The sequence below is a fragment of the Astatotilapia calliptera genome, chromosome 6 (assembly GCF_964374335.1).
Source record: "Astatotilapia calliptera chromosome 6, fAstCal68.1, whole genome shotgun sequence".
NCBI lineage: Eukaryota > Metazoa > Chordata > Actinopteri > Cichliformes > Cichlidae > Astatotilapia > Astatotilapia calliptera.
Genome location: NC_137427.1, coordinates 13251838 through 13268684, shown reverse-complemented (window position 1 = coordinate 13268684; position 16847 = coordinate 13251838). Strand labels below are relative to the sequence as shown.

General features: G+C 39.8%; 1 protein-coding gene across 1 annotated transcript in view; it reads left to right on the top strand.

Moving 5' to 3' along the window:
• LOC113023928 (zeta-sarcoglycan-like) overlaps positions 1-16847 on the top strand; it is a 384596-nt gene that overhangs the window by 247205 nt on the left and 120544 nt on the right. Inside the window, exon 3 of the mRNA XM_026170405.2 lies at positions 7406-7507. Coding sequence (XP_026026190.1) covers positions 7406-7507 — 102 coding nt within the window. The remainder of the gene's footprint in view (positions 1-7405; positions 7508-16847) is intronic.

Sequence of the window (16847 nt, the reverse complement as noted above, 5' to 3'; positions counted from 1 at the left end):
TTGATTGACTTTTGTTTTCTTTCTATCTGCTTGATATGCAGATAAAATAATCATAGCAACGTGAAACTTCTGACCAGAAGCACAGTAGAAGCCTTGCAGTTTAAAATATGCCTTTTCATCTGGCTGTGATTGTTATTCCCTCGTCAATCTTCTTGATTCCACATGGTAAGTATGAGAACTGATTGTTCAGTTAACAACAAATACTTCCCAACATGCGGTCTAGCGTATGCAAAATTACTCTAGATTAAAGGAAACAAATAGGAAAGGATGAAAAGTACATTTTGGACTTTATATATTATTAACACATTACATCATTTATGGCTATAATTATGATCGCTTTTATAATAGCGGTTAGTCTCTGACTTTTCTACATCAGTGCTGATAGATGAGAATTGCTGCTGATATTTAACAAAAAAAGGCCTTGTAGGTAAGTGAGCAGTTAAGGAGGTTTAATTCTTTCAATGTGTTTTAGTGTGAAACAGATGGGGAATGTGCTGAGTTTGCATTAACAGCAAATGGCAGCAGCAACAGCAAATTAACAGAGCACATGGGAGAGGAATCCACAATGGCTAATTTTAAAACAGCATGAATTCGATATGTAAGCATGTCTCTAATAATAAACACATGGCTTTATTTTTTTTATTTATTGTACATTAAAAAGCCTGATGTGGAAGTAGGACAATATACTTTTTTAATGTGCAATATGGACAGTTATGGTTGAATTCTTTAGTAACTCTTCAATGGCTGCTTTGCTACTTGGCTGTTGTGAAAGCTAACTGGACACCTTGGTAATTTGCAGACATTAAAGCTTTACTTTTAACAAAATTTCAGCTCATATATACAAAACACTTCTCGATAAAGGAAATTACTTTGGCTGCACTGCATGACACGTGTGTGGTTTAACCATTTTAGACTCCATCCTTTAATCTGAGTCTGGCACTGTTAGAGCTGTGCTGGTGCACCATAAAATCGAGTGAGTTGTGTAATATGTGGAAAAAGCAAGCAAGAAAGATAAGAGGTGCAGTGGAAGAGTGAGAGAAGAGAAAGATAACCAATAAAAATGCTATAAGTTCATATTTTTTGCCATACATTCCAGAAGGAGCTCTTAAGCTATTAATGCCTCATGTGAAAAATTGAATGTGACATGGATTTTGCAGTTTGTAAAAATTCATAGATATGCCAAACTATCACCTAAAAATGGTCATTTATATTACTCACTAAGCATTCACAGAAATTATTTTGAATTCAACTTTTATTCAGTGGTATATCAAAATGAAAAGGTCCAAATTAACTTTTAAAAAAGTTAATATTTTGCCATACAACGCTTTTTTTAAAATCCTCACATAGTGTCTCAGTTCAACAAGCCAAGGAGCAACCAAAGCAGTTTTATAGTTTCCCAATTTGTGCATCCCTTAAGCAATTTTTCCAGCTGTTTTTTTCTAACCAAAGGTGACACTGTACTCACTCCCTCTTGCTCTCTGTTTTTCTCTGGGTCTACTTGCTGACATAAAAGGTTGTATGAAAAATTACAACACTCCTGAATATTAGAAGCCCCTGCAAAATAGTTTCCCAGCCTATCCATCATCGCAGGGACACACAGACCTATTATGTGTCTTTGCACGTGCATGTCTATGTTTGGACACTGAAAAGTCATTGTGGTAAACATGTCTTTCGTTTGTATGTGACTGGTGTGGGTGTACTGTGTGCATAACCTTGCATATGGTATTGTTTCATCTAATGGGACAGTTTACTAGTTAACCTCGTCATGATAAGGGAATCCATCATTCCCTTTAAAGGCACTGTGTTGAATAGGACATCTATAAATGTGCACATTCTGTTTACCGTACGTATAGGGAACACAAACACGCCCATTCTAGGTATGTTGCATCAACCCCACAGCACCCCTACCACAGCTATACATGGGATTCCCGACAGGATAGATGTGTGATTGCAAGTAAGGCCATCACACTGTTTCTCTATTAAGCTCTAGTACAGCAGTGTCAATATTGGCCTGGCAAAATGTCCAATTAGAGGTGCTAGGTGGGTTTGGAAAACATGAAGGAGGCTGAAGTTTTTCAGCTTTTCCTGCTGGTGAAGAACTCCCCCATAGCTATTCACACTAAACCAGAGTGGTTAAGTAATAGATAAACAGTTAAATGACAGAAAAATTCATGGTTTTTTTTTTTACTGTATAGTATAGACATTTTGGTTAAAACAAGAAAATCTTCATCAAACAACAAAAACTTTAGGTTTTATAAATAGAGGACAATCTGGGCAGTGAATTACAGACCGTTTTCTGCTTTTCACACTTTTATCATGTAAAAGAACTGACATATGCTGTTGATATTGCACTTCTTTATCTTAATATAAAATATCCCATGAATTAAGTGTATAGTTAAAAATTGAAGTTTTACTTGTCCAGCCCACTTTGGCCCTCGATGTAAAATCACTTTGACATCCCTACTTTAGAAATATAGGTTAACTGGTCTTAAAAGCATTCTGGTATTTGAAATGCTGCATCATGTTTTCATGACTTGAGTAAGAAACAGTAGTTCATGTTTTGAATATCATGCTTTTTCTTTTATCATACCTGTGTGCAAGCAACACCATTACTACCTGGCAACTTCTTATTTATGGTTGTTACTCTTTCACAAGAAGACCCTTCATTATTGTATTTCACAGACTTTGCGGTTTTAAGGAAGTGTGTCTTTGACATTTGATATATCTTTTAAAATTTTCATATATGGCAGCCTTTTTTATATATTTGCCTTTCACCATTCTCTTTATTTAAAGTAAATAGCATTAGTGAAAAAGTAGTTAACCCTGAAGTGTTTTGTGTTTAAGGGTTTATTGATTCTGAAAACCTCCCTCAGGTCCTTCTCAGGCCAAGAGTGCAAATGGGAGAAGATTGCCTTAAGGGCTTTCTAACAGAATTATTTTCTTGTTCTTTTGCATCTGGTTTTCAGGTACACTTTGGTTTGATGTAGGCAAGAAAATGGCTTGGTTAGGTTTAGAACAATCGAGGTTCAGGGTTAAAATAACGTTAAAAAATATCTATTTCAAAAAACTATCTGCAACAATAGCTCGGACGTTTCATAAGCTCACACTTATTTCCAAAATAAGTCAGTACTAAGTAAGTTTAGAGGCAAGGGAGTGTACTTTACTGTGTAATGATGACACAGAAAATGTATCTCCAGTAGGTATTTGGGGGACAAGCACCTGTAGATTTCTTAGCAAAGCACACTTAGTTGAAAAAGACATACAAAACATGTAGATTTCCATTCTCTTATTAGCCATTGTAATTAAAGAATGTTGGCAGATAAAAGGTTTCTTTGGTCACTAACTCTTCCTACAGGATGAGAATTGGTAAACACATACATCTTCAGCTGCTGAAGGTTCTTATTGATATCACATATTAGACATCTTCATATTCTCTAGCAACCACATAGCACCAAGCTAAAATTATCTTTTTATACTTGTACCTACAACAAAGAAGGTATAAGGCATGGCTTGAAAAATATTACTTTTTTTCATTAATGAATGGTTACTGTTATCCAACTGTTATCCAACAGTAAGGTAGGTAATTATGTATTTATTTGGGGGGGGGGGGGGGGGGGGGGTTCATGTATGCCCCATTACTCATTGTTTTCATTGTTTTGTCCTACAAATTTCTCCAAGTTGCTCTTACAACCAACTTGCACTATTACAATTTGAAAGGCTCTGCTGCTTTGCTGTTGCTAACAATTAATGATAATCAATGGGATCAGAATCACTATTTCCATGAACACTTTGTCAAACATTTTGAGCATGAAAAGGAAACTGGAAGCCAAGCAGGCAAGACTAATCTGTTGTCACTGAATAACACATATTTCAGTTGAAGCTGGAAAAGGTTCAATACAGAATGTTTTAGTTGCACCTCTGAAAAAGAAGTCACTTCACAGACTGTCTGACTCATAAAACTTCAAATAGCAATTGCACTGCGAAGTAATGAGACAGTAAGACAGTTGCCATCTCCCCAGCCTCTATTTACTTTGTTTAAAATTTCTTGATCATTTTTCCAATTTTTGTATTTTTTTTACTTCTTTTTTTTAAGCATTTTAACTCATTTCTTTTGATTAGTAAACCCTTCAGAGTTGTTTTTATGCTTAATAACTGAATAACTGACAATAATAACTGCTCAACAACTCTTACGGAATCAAAAAGACTCACCAAACTCTAACAACACTATATTCAACACATCTGTTACACATTTATGGACTCTGCACTCTCCTAACCACCGATCTGCTGACAGATTTTTAATTTGGTGATAGAAAGACATAAGACATGTAAAAATCTTGAACATAGGGATGTCCTCTGGTCTGAGGTGCTGGGGGGACCAGTTAGAGACCAGCAGCTGGACGTCAATGGTTGGACTGGTGGACTACTTCAGTGAAGAGTAGACGACGTCTGGCTCTGGTTTAAAGTCTCTGGTCTTGTTTGGTCTGATGGTTATTTGTCCATAACTGACTTCGTCAGTTGTCACTGCTGAGTAGACAGCAGCTGGATCACTGTCTTTTGTGTGCCACGGACCTTTTTTTTTTTCTTTTTCCTGGATCACCTGTTGAGAAAGAAAAAAGAAAACAAGCAGAAGAAGATGAGAGCAATAGAATAAACAACATCGTGATGATCTATGGGAATATAACAGTAAATACTAAATGTTAAACATTATTGTGCAGCACGTAAGATCGACAGCACACAGTGTGCTTTAAGGTATGAGCATTAACGTGCTTGTTTTTAAAAGGTTCCTTCATGTAATGATCTGCTAGAGGGTGTGGGGGGGCCCACAGCCCTGTCCACCAGGGCATGAAGCAGGTATGGAGGAGATCAAAACTCCAGACATCCAGAGGCCCTCAGAACACAAGAGACCAAGGAAGACCAACAGAGGGGCAGCCGTGCCAGTATCCCAGAAAGAGCTGACGAGAGTCCCAGATGAGGGGTCACTCAGCAGCTGCGGAACATAAGCCAGGGGGGGTTGTAGTGACGTGCCTGGGAGCTCCTCCGGCAGCCAGCTGTGCCAGAGTGCCCGAGCCCCAGGCCGAGAGGCCTGACCCAGGTGGTGTTACCCTTTTCCCTGCGGTGGGGAGATGCAGACCGCCCCGACTCTGCAGCAGCAGGGAGGCCCCACATTCCAGACCGCAGTCGGACGGCCAACTCCTCCTCCTAGCCCTCCCACTCCAGCAGGCCGCAGAGAACAGGGGTGTGAGAAGACTCCAAACCTCCCTCTGCCCGCTCATATGTAGTGTTGATGCATGTGTGTTCTAAGGTGCATTTAAAACCCAGGAGGGCATGGAGCTACCTGCCAGAGAGCAGCAGGTAAGCGCATAGCCCCTCCTGCTGGCCCTCAATGTCTACGTGTATTTAAAATTGAGAGGTGGGCAACGACGTCAGGGGTGAGGTGTACACCCTGATGGTAATTTGAAGTCCGTGTAGCGTGCCCACCCCTAAGATCCTATATGTATATGTTATGAGAGTGTGAGTAATGTGAATGTCTAAGTTGTGAGATAATTGATCTGATATACTACAGGAGCTGCCTTTTTACTCTATTAGAGGCTTGACTTTCTTCATACCCGGCATGTCTGTTTTAAAGGAACTGAATTTAAGCCATTTTTATCAAACATAGTCAGCAAGCTCATCAGAAACATTGCTTTGATGTGAGCAGAAGCACAAGCCTGAAGCTGCTTTTATGGTCGAGCAGAAGTAGGACAGCACGTCTGCCTGCAGTGAGCTTTGTTGTCAGATGGAGGCATTGTACCAAGTATGTGGTACAGCAGGTCTGTGGGCCACTCTTGTAAGGAGAGCAAAGTTATGACATACAAAGTGCAGAAGTGGAACTGAGTGTTAAAAACAATGAAAATTTCCACTGCAGCCTCTGTCTGTGCTTTTGATGCTGTAATTTTTGATCTTTGAAGTTTTTACTCTTCCGGGCGAACTCTGCTGTTGCGCCTTTCTCTATTTCAGCCCACTTGTCAACCAATTGACATTCGACAATCGCTTCTGTCATCTGCTTCCAGCGTCGCATAGTCAGGATCTTGGAGAACTGCATTGGGGCATTGGGGCGTGTCTGGGGGGGGGGGGGGGTGAAACCCCCCCTGCCTCCCGTATCATGTACGCATATAGACACATTCATGAGACCATAAAACCAGATTTAGTCAGAGCAGTGATGCGCATATTTATATAACCCTTAGTTATCATAAGAGCTTTTAGAAATTTAGGGAAAACATTAATTTATAATTATCAAAATCTTTCTTGGCAGTTATTGTAATGGCAATACAAGTTAATAGCAGTTCACAGGCAATGCAAAGTGAAAGAAAGTTCATTTTAGTACAAAGCCTTTCTTAGAAGATGGTTGCCACAACACATCCTTCTTCCAGTTATCCTCTTTTTCATTTGCCAAACTTCATGGATTTCTTTGATATGTCTTTCTGACCAGCTAAAATTTGTTTCTACTGTTTTGTTTCCGTGTTGTAAACTAAATGGTTATCTGCCACTCCATTGCTTTGACTAGGATAAAGCAACTATTGCGTTAGCATAGAAAAACTAGAGCTCTCATGAGACTTTGTTGCTGAATGCCAAATCAATAGAATATGTGTATCCAGCATGACTTTATTTCCAGTTACACATTGTTTGTCATTATTTATTTCATAATTACATAACATAATTGGTGTTGAATCAAATGATAACGTAATAAATGATAAAAAAATAATGAGTCTCCATTGATAATTAAATATAATATTTATATATTGACCATTGATGAACCCAGGATTTGAGAATAAACGCTGCTTGTCAGTGCCTAATATTACTCAGTATTTGGTATCTACAGAGCCTTAAAAGCTGTCAACATATTTTCAATTATTTCCATTTAAGATCTTCAGGTATATATAATTGTGTCAAGTACTGCTATTCACACTAATTGATAAAGCAAAAGAAAAAAAGCTTAAAATTATTTATTTATCCTCCATGTGTTGCATAGGAGCTTGGATTTTGTAAACTTAGCTCCCTTGTATGTTTGTTTTTATGAAATATATTTATTAGTAGACGAATAAGGGGCAACCACATTAACTATAGGCATTCAAACAATTTTGTGGAAAACACTCCAACTGTGCCAGCATGGGAGTGTTTTTCCCATGCTGACACAGTATGCACAATAAAATGAAGAAAAAAACTGTGTAACTTCTCAGATTACTGTGTGTGTTTGTCTGCTTGTGTGTAATATCATTGTACACTTTAATAATACATCGTTGTGCCCTTTTTAATATATATAATAGACAAGCAAAGCAAAACACTGGATGAGAATTTCATTTGTATTGTTTTGGCTTGTCATTAACTTTTTAAAAACTGTATTTTTCTATCTCGTACCTTTTTCTAGGATGGTATGGGGAATCTCCGGGTGACCAAAGAAGGAGTGAGACTTGAAGGAGTGTCAGAATTCTTATTGCCTTTATATGTGAAAGAGATCCAGTCTCGTAGGGTAAGAACACGTCCATTTGTGTGTGACCATTTGCATGTGACCATTTGGATGTATATGTATATATAACATTATGTGTGTCTGTGCTCTATACTGCTAAAAAAAGCCCTGCCCCATTATAGAAGAAAGATATATGAGTTGATTGCGTGCCTCTGTGTACACCTCTGTTTTCCAGCCTCTATAATTAGCAGACATCAGATGGTGTTCCCTGCAGTCAGGGTCTATTTGTTATGTGTGTAACATAATATAGCTGTCTCCATTCATCATACACAGAGTTATCATCGATCTCAGCAGCTAAGGCAACATGAAAACTTACTTTACAACAACACTTGTGTCAGTGTGTGCACATGTGCTTGTTTATGTTTTTATATGAAATCGAGCAGGGGGCTTTGTCATGCTGCTACAAAGATATTGTATGGGTGTATTCATGTTGAGCGAATGTGATTCGAAGAGGCTGATATTCAGTTGCACAATAAGAGATTAATGGTACGGTAAAGTAGAACAGAAAGAAACAGGACCATACATTTATGAATGATACCCCATTTTTTTATTATTTTTTTATTAGTGTTCAACTAAAATGCTTGGAAGATAAATGTGTATAATCCAAACATTGCTCAGAGATGTTCTATTATCCAGATAAAGCTAATGGTTCTTCAAATCAAATTCAAATCAAATTCAAATTTTATTTGTCACGTACACAGTCATACACAGTACGATATGTAGTGAAATGCTTGGACAACTGCTTGTGACCTAAAGAAAACAAAAAAGGAAAAGGCTATGAATAAGATAGGAAATAAATATGAAAAATTAAAAAGGGTAAATTTAACTAGGAAGGAATAAAATATAAATTAAGGTTAAAAATGAAATAACTGTACAACACAAATTAGAATGAAGGGTAAATTTAACTGGGAAGAATAAGATAAAGATAAATATATAAATTAAAGTTGAAAATAAAATAACTGTACAACAAAATACACAATACACAATATAGAACTATATAAGAATGTATGAAGAAATCTAAATATAAATAAATATATACACAATAACAGCAGCTGTACAAGTATTAATCGGAAATGAAGAATATAGTGACCAGTGTTGTGCAAAACCAAAGTCCAGAAAGTCCAGTGTGTGTGTAAGAACCATATGTGTGGGTCAGTACTGTGTGGTGGTGTGATTGAGAGACTGTATCGCCTGCGGGAAGAAGCTCCTCCTCAGTCTCTCTGTGTTGGTCTTCAGGGAGCGGAATCGCTTTCCTGACCTCAACAGAGAGAACAGTCTGTTGTTGGGATGGCTGAGGTCCTTCACGATCTTCCTGGCCTTGGTCCAGCACCGCCTGCTGTAGATTGAGTGCAGGTCAGGGAGCTCGGAGCGGATGGTGCGCTCAGCTGACCGCACAACCCTCTGTAGAGCTCGTCTGTCCTGCATGGTGCTGTTCCCGAACCAGGTTAAGATGTTTCCCGCCAGGATGCTCTCTATGGTGCACGAGTAAAAGTTTCTGAGCACCTTGGAGGGCAGTTGGAAGTCTCTCAAGCGTCTGTGGTGGTAGAGACGCTGACGGGCCTTTTTCACCACGGTGTTGATGTGACAGGACCATGACAGGTCCTGCGTGATGTGAACTCCGAGGTATTTGAAGCTGTCCACTCTCTCCACTGGGCACTCGTTGATGACGGGGGTCTGGTAGTTCCTCTCCTGCTTAGTGCTGAAGTCCACTATCAGCTCCTTTGTCTTACTGACGTTTAGAAGGAGGTTGTTCCTCTGGCACCAGTTCTCCAGATTCCTAATCTCCTTCAGGTAGGCCGTCTCGTTGTTATCAGAGATCAGGCCCACCACGACGGTGTCGTCAGCAAACTTGATGATGGTGGTGAAGCTGGTAGTGGCCACACAGTCATATGTGTACAAAGAGTACAGCAGGGGGCTCAGAACACACCCCTGGGGGGCTCCAGTGCTGAGAGTGGTGGAGGCTGAGACATGTCCGCCCATCCTTACTGCCTGTGGTCTGCCAGTTAGGAAGTTGGAGATCCACTGACACATAGATGAGCTGAGTCCCAGATGCTCCAGCTTGGTGGTGAGTGTGGAAGGAATTATGGTGTTAAATGCAGAGCTGTAGTCTATGAAGAGCATTTTAACATAATTCCCCCTTCTAGTGTCCAAGTGAGTGAGTGATGTGTGGAGGAGATGAGAGATGGCATCGTCTGTGGAACGATTTGGACGGTAAGCGAACTGTAGTGGGTCCAGTGTGTCTGGTAGTGAAGAAATGATGAAGTCTCTGACCAGGCGTTCAAAGCACTTCATCACTACTGAGGTGAGGGCTCCAGGGCGATAGTCATTGAGAGAAGCAGGGTGGGGTTTCTTCGGGACAGGAACAATGATGGACTCTTTGAAGCATGTGGGGATCACCGACTGAGATAAAGAGATGTTGAATATCTCAGTGAACACAGGAGCTAGCTGGTATGCGCAGTCTCTTAGGATACGACCTGGGATGCCGTCTGGTCCTGCTGCTTTCCTGGTGTTCACTCTCTTGAAGGCTCTCCTTACTTCATGCTCGGAGATGACGAGCACGTTTCCGGTGCTGGCAGTATCTTCCTGTCTGTAGCCGTTAGCGCCGCTAACACTAGCATTGTTGGAGACCTTAGCTGCAGCCTCGAAGCGAGCATAGAAAGTGTTCAGCTCGTCTGCCAGAGTCACGGCCGCGTTCGTCATACCGGTTGTTGGTGCTTTATAGTCCGTTATTGTCCGTAGTCCCCGCCACAGGCTCCTAGAGTCACTCTGTTGGAGTTGTGACTCTAGTTTCCTCCCGTAGCGCTGCTTCGCCTCTTTCACCGCCCTCCGCACGTTATATGACGCGGCTTTGTACGGGTCCATGTCCCCCGTCATGAGTCCCGTGTTGTAGGCAGCGGTGCGGGATCTCAGAGCGTCGCGGATGGTTTTATCCACCCACGGCTTCTGGTTGGGAAATGTTGTGATAGTCTTTGTCTCCACGGTATCATCCGCTAGTTTCCCGATGAATCCCACAACCGCTTCCGTAAACACGTTGACGTCATCGTCGGAGCTGTTTCTGAACATGCCCCAGTCTGCGTCATCGAGTGCGTCCTGTAACGCGGCCACCGATTGATCCGTCCAGCGCGCGACCTTCCTCTGAACCGGAACTTCCTGTTTCAGCCTTTGTTTGTATTTTGGCATGAGGAAGATGGCGGCGTGATCAGATTTGCCAAACGGAGGGCGAGATTGTGCCTTGTAGCCGTCCTTGACCGTAGTGTAGCAGTGGTCCAGTGTCCTTTCACCCCTGGTGGGGCAGGTGATGTGTTGATAAAAGTTCGGCGCTGCGCGTTTGAGGTTGGCGCTATTAAAGTCCCCCGTCACAATAAGCGCAGCGTCCCGGTGTTGTGTCTGGTGCTGTGTGAGTTCCTCATGCAGCTCGCATAAGGCGGTGACCGTGTCCGCTTGTGGTGGAATATAAACGGCACTTACAATGACCGATGTAAATTCCCGAGGTAGATAAAAAGGACGACACATGATGGACAGTAGTTCCAGATTTGGTGTGCAGGAGCGTGTGAGAGGAACAACGTTCGCACTGTTGCACCAGTTGTTGTTCACCATTAAACACACGCCGCCTCCCCTTGACTTCCCCGAGTCCCGTGTCCTGTCCATGCGGTGAACCGAGAAGAACACGGCCGGCTGGATGGCGTGGTCCGGCACCGCTGGGTTCAGCCATGTCTCGGTGAAGCAGAGGAGATTGCAGTCCCGAATGTCTCTCTGGAACTTTATCCTGGCCCTGAGGTCGTCAAGCTTGTTCTCCAGTGACTGGACGTTGGCGAGCAGGATGCTAGGCAGAGGTGTGCGGTGTGCACGAGCTCTCAGCCTGTTCCTGACGCCGGCTCGCTTCCCTCTAGGCCGCCGCCGCTTCCCTTTGTTCTCCCTCGAGATCTCACTCGGCCAGCTCGGATCCCGAGTTAAAAACTTCGAATTGTGAGTACATTGTATACCAATAGAAACAAGAGTGTCACTGTCATACCTAATGTACCCAATGGTGATGATTTTGCCGATTTAGAAACGCTGAAAACTAACTTAAAAAACAAAGACAAAGAAAAAGTGGTCGGAGCAGTCGTGACGGCAGCCGACCTCACCGGCGCCATCATATTTCACATGAAGTGTGACAAGTAGGGTTGTAGAATAAGTAAAGGGGGATGAACACAAATGAAGGGGAGAACAAAGAAGAGAAGTGAAAAAGGCAGAAGTGTCATAAATGTTTTTAGTTGGATTCACATTCACATTGTTGCATAATATGGCATGATAATCCGAAGAAATTTGAAAGAATCAAGAAAAAAAATATTGTGGCGAGCTCAGACAAGGAGGAAACAGAGGTGTCCTTTGGTCTTGCTTCCCGCGAGTTAGCCAGGGAGCACAGCCGTTTATTAGCATTCACAGAAACACAACAACAACAAAAACGCGCTCTCTCCACCCAGAAACGCACAGTCGCCGAGAGAGCGCGTCACCTGTAATCATGGCAACATAACTGTGCCGCCTGGAACAACAGAACATAGCTGTCAAACCCCAAACAGCCCTGACCCGCTACAATATATATTTTAAAGTGTATTTGATCACTTATCACAAAGAGGAAATCTGTCAAATGCTTGTTTAAAAATTGCATTAGTCATAAATTAGGGAAATAATAAACTGAGCTCACATTTTTATACCAAAATTTGAACTTCTCAGAAATGAAGCAACGATAATATTCAAAATTACATTTATTTTGACTGATCCCATAACATTCAGCATAATATTCAACAATTATTCAATTTTCTGTTCAGGAATGCAAGTAAACTATAATTTGGCATCTCAATCAAAAACTAATAATGTGCATTGCTATTTTTTCTGCTTTTTTGTCCTCATTACTCATTCACTTGAGTTCATACATGAGCTGAAGTGATTGAATTAACCTACTCAGTAGTTGGATGTAATAATTCCTAATGGCATGCCGAAAGTAAAATGATTTACTTGATGGATATTGTTTCTAAACACTGTAGCTTCTTTCTATTCAACAATATATATCTTCAGCGATGTCAGAGAAATTGCTGTTAATGTATTCCAGCATTAATATTTATCAAGTGTAATCTGCCATCTTACTGTATTCCCCTGAATACTTTATACTCACATCAGCGACTTTATCTCAATGTCCTCTCTCTAGTACTGCCATGAATGACGCAGTATTGTCTAATCTGAACATAGAAATTGAAGTACAGTGGTCCCTCATTTATCGCGGGAGTTGCGTTCCAAAAATAACCCGCGATAGGTGAAATCTGCAAAGTACCCAACTTTATTTTTCACGATTATTATAGATGTTTTAGGCGCGTAAAACCCCTCACTACACACTTTATACACTTTTCTCAGAAAGGCACAAACATTTTCTCTCTTGTTTAAACACTCTCAATGTTCAAACCTTTGTAGAAAAATAAGTCCAGTATTATAGAATGAAACCAAACAACATTTCGTCGCATCCTGTACAGGAGACTCGGCACAAGATTGATTGACAATGGTCTACAGCCACTCGGGACGCAGAACACAATGCGCTATAATAAAAAAAAAAAAAGGTGAACCGCGTTATAGCGAGGGACCACTGTACATGTTATTAACCTTGTCTCACGAAGTCCCTTAGTAAAATTTTCTTAGTAGGTATAAAGCCAATTTAAGTCACTTGAGTGATAACAGTTTGCTTATGCGTGTCTTTTTAGCAACACACTGTGTGCTTTGGCTGTATGTGATTTTCTGCTATTGTGTCTCTGAGTCATCATGTGCACCTTTTTACATAGCTTTCATACTTTTACCCCCAAATGTTTCTCCTTTACTTTATTTTGAATAGATATTGATGTTTTGTGTTTCTGTGAAGGCCGAGGTATATTTGTGTATTTGCAAGTTTGTGTGCTTGAGCTGTATGAATATATTGCTTTACATGAAAGCAAACAGCAGGTTGCCCTCACATTTTCTAAAGAGCATGCATGCTCTTATTTTGATATTGACAGTTGCCACACTTTTACTGTGAAGTTTGTTTGTTTGCATTCAGGGAGAGCATGTTGAATAAGAAGTATCCCCCCCCCCCGAAAAAAAAAAATCTCCTTAAGAACCTTAGGTCTACTGCTTGTTTTGTGAACTGATACAGAACCATAGTAAGGAATAGAAAAAGAAATAAGCCTAGGAGGAAAAATAAGGTGCAGGAGAAAATGCTGTGATAAGGGAGTATATTGCAAAGTTAATTTAAAAAAAGCTACAAATGTCGCTTTATCTTACACTGTTTAGCACCTGCTGGGCAGTACAAATCATCAGATTTTTCCTGGATACATAACATAAATTTTGTTGCATCTAATTTAAAGAGAAAACATTTCCCCCAAATGCAAAGGCTAAAATGCACCTGATGACAAATTTCCTTTTCAAAAGTTTTTTCTAGTAGACAGTCATTCCAAAGTTTGAATTGTGCAATGACATACCCCACAACTTCTCATAGAATCGAAGCGATCACTGAATAATATCCATAACTTTCCATGACACAGCATGCCCAAACCTAACCATAAAAAAACTACCATGAATAAATAAATATGCAATTCTAATGCCTTTACTCAGTTATATAAGCTGGCCCTAATGATTACATACTGGAATAAGCTTCCTTTGAAATCATAAACATATCACATTATTAATTGTTATACATGATATTTGGTCATCTTGTCTCTTTTCGACAGTCTGCAAGTATGTAATAGTTCAAATCACACCCATTCACAACCTTTGTAAATACAAATCATTTGACCGTGTTGTTTGTGTATTTATTTATTGGCACGTGGCTATAGTAGTACTAAAAACTTAAAAGCTCATTAAAGACAAAAGAACAGCAAAGTTATTAGCATACATTTTGTTTAAAAAAAACAACCAAAAAATATTCTCATGGGGTAGCTCCACATTTTTGATTTGACAGATTTTTACGCCAGATGTGTACAGGATATGTTATCCTGCGAAATTATAATGCAAATCTAAGACACTTTGAACATTTTCATGATGTGAAATACATCTCTTGCTCTGACAACACTGCTTGTTTTAGCTTGTATTTGCTCTGCAGAATAAAATGCAATGTAAATATAGAAAAATCCATAAATATCTATGCAGCTGAAAACATCAGTATTCTTAGTGCTGCTTAGTGGACTTTTTAATGCTTATGTATGCACAACCATCAGGGTTCTGTCACTGGAGTTTTCCAGAGTGTTCCAAAATAGATGTCTGCAATTAATGCAGATAGTGATGCAGTTCATCATTTATTATTTTGCTAATATTTCTCAACTGCGGATAACTTTTTTTTTTTTTTTTTTTTGTCAGAACAAAACTTTTTATTAAATACATACCATCCCTTTTCTCTAGCAAGGTGCTTCCAATCTATGAAATGTAAATGAATGGTCAAGAAATGCACAGATACGGTAAATTAGGATTTGGTTTAAGTTTATTTAGCCAACTGAACTTAAATGAGTAGTCAGCTGTAGGAAGTTCTGCAATAAAAAAACAAACAAAAAAACCTCCTTAGACAAAGAAGATTCAAGTGTTGGCAACCATGGTAGGAGATTGCTACATTAATTAATACTCAGAGGTTTTGTATAGTTTGGGCGATACAGTATTTCTACAAGCCATCAAAAAGAAGGGAAGAGTTAGAAAAAAAAACTCACAAAAGTGGGGCCACAAAAACAGGGGAGAAAATCGAAAATAGAGCCTGAAATTGTGGGATCAGTGGGAGGCTTCAGCTCAGATATGTGTTTAGCTGTTCACCAGAAAAAGTCTAGGATTTGAAGAGGAAAAATATTTGATTGTGATAAAGAATAAATTTCAATCAGAACTGTGACAGATTTATTTTTCACTAAATGGTTTGTTCCCATAATATGAGCCCAATTTTCAACACAACTGTTTGGTGTCCAAAAGACAGTTTGATAATCCACAAAAGTAAATAAATACTGCAAATATGAAAAGTTTAATAGCTTTTTCAATTTTAGAAAAAAATATATGATATAAAGAAATGTAAAAGAACAGAGGAAAAGGATGAAGATGACATCCCTCCCACACAATTATGCCTTGCTCAAAACATCACATCTTTACACACAAACATTTTGCATAATCGAGGCCATCCCCCAGCAGTGCATTGTCAGAGCAGTAAATGGAACATTGTGACTCCAAGTGAGAGCTAAATACAGAAAACTGCATATAAACCACACACTAACAGAAAGAGAGACATGGGGAGAAAGTAGATTGGAGGGGTGGGTTGTATAAGCTGAGTGCAAGAAAGAGAAACATAATCGCTGAGAGAGGAAGGGAAGGAATAGAAAAAAGAGGGAAAGGAGGTCACAGTGAAGTAAAGAAGTGAGAGGGAGGCAAAGAGACACATGCAGGTATAAAGAACAACTTCAGAAAGACTGAAAATACCAGATCTAACTATGCCAAGTTTAACATCCCAACATGAATTGCAATTTTTGGCATGTTGTTTGTAGACCTCTGATTGTGTTTCACATTTTTATTGGGAAGGACAAATGGCATAAATACAGTGTATTTTTGTTACACCTGCCTTACAGGTAAATAGATTACTGTGTAGGCTGAGTGTGAGGTCAGATAAATCAGCATTGCTCACAAATTTGGCAAAATAAACCTTTCGGCAAACTTATTTAGATTTGTTTTTAAGCCAGGTTTTAATGATGTGCTCAGAGATTTTGGGGGAGAAACAGTTGGAAGTTATGCTGTTTGTGTGTGTGGGGGGTGTATGTGCACGTGCACAATTGCAGGTCATGATCATAAACCAGAAGAACAAATGAGGAAGAAAATAACACCTAGAGTACACCTAAACCATCAGCACACATTCCCAGTGTTTGAGTACTTCCCAGCATACTTGTATGGTGTACCCAGTACATATAAAGGCTGTGTGGGCACAGAATGAGGCCCGTAACAGATTAATGGTTAATCCAGGTGCCAGCCATGCTTGGAAGACACCAGACACATTAGTTTGTATGCATTCTGACAGTGTAGAGCTGCATAGTGTAGGACACTTCATTTGCTGCTTCCACTTAATTTATGCTGAGCAATTAATCAAAAATTAATTAAACCCAACATTCAGAATTAGTAATCTATGTGATCTGACTAATCTAAGTACTTCTGTTTTCTTTGTTAATGTTTTCCTCAGTGGATATGTTGTCATGTGACTCCACCCCATCCAGCTTGTGTCACGGAAGCAATATGAAAAAAAGCACTGAGCCTAAACCACAAGTCAAACAGCTTATACTAAACAAAAATGCAACATATTTGAACACATTTTGCAAAGATGAGTGTGACATGA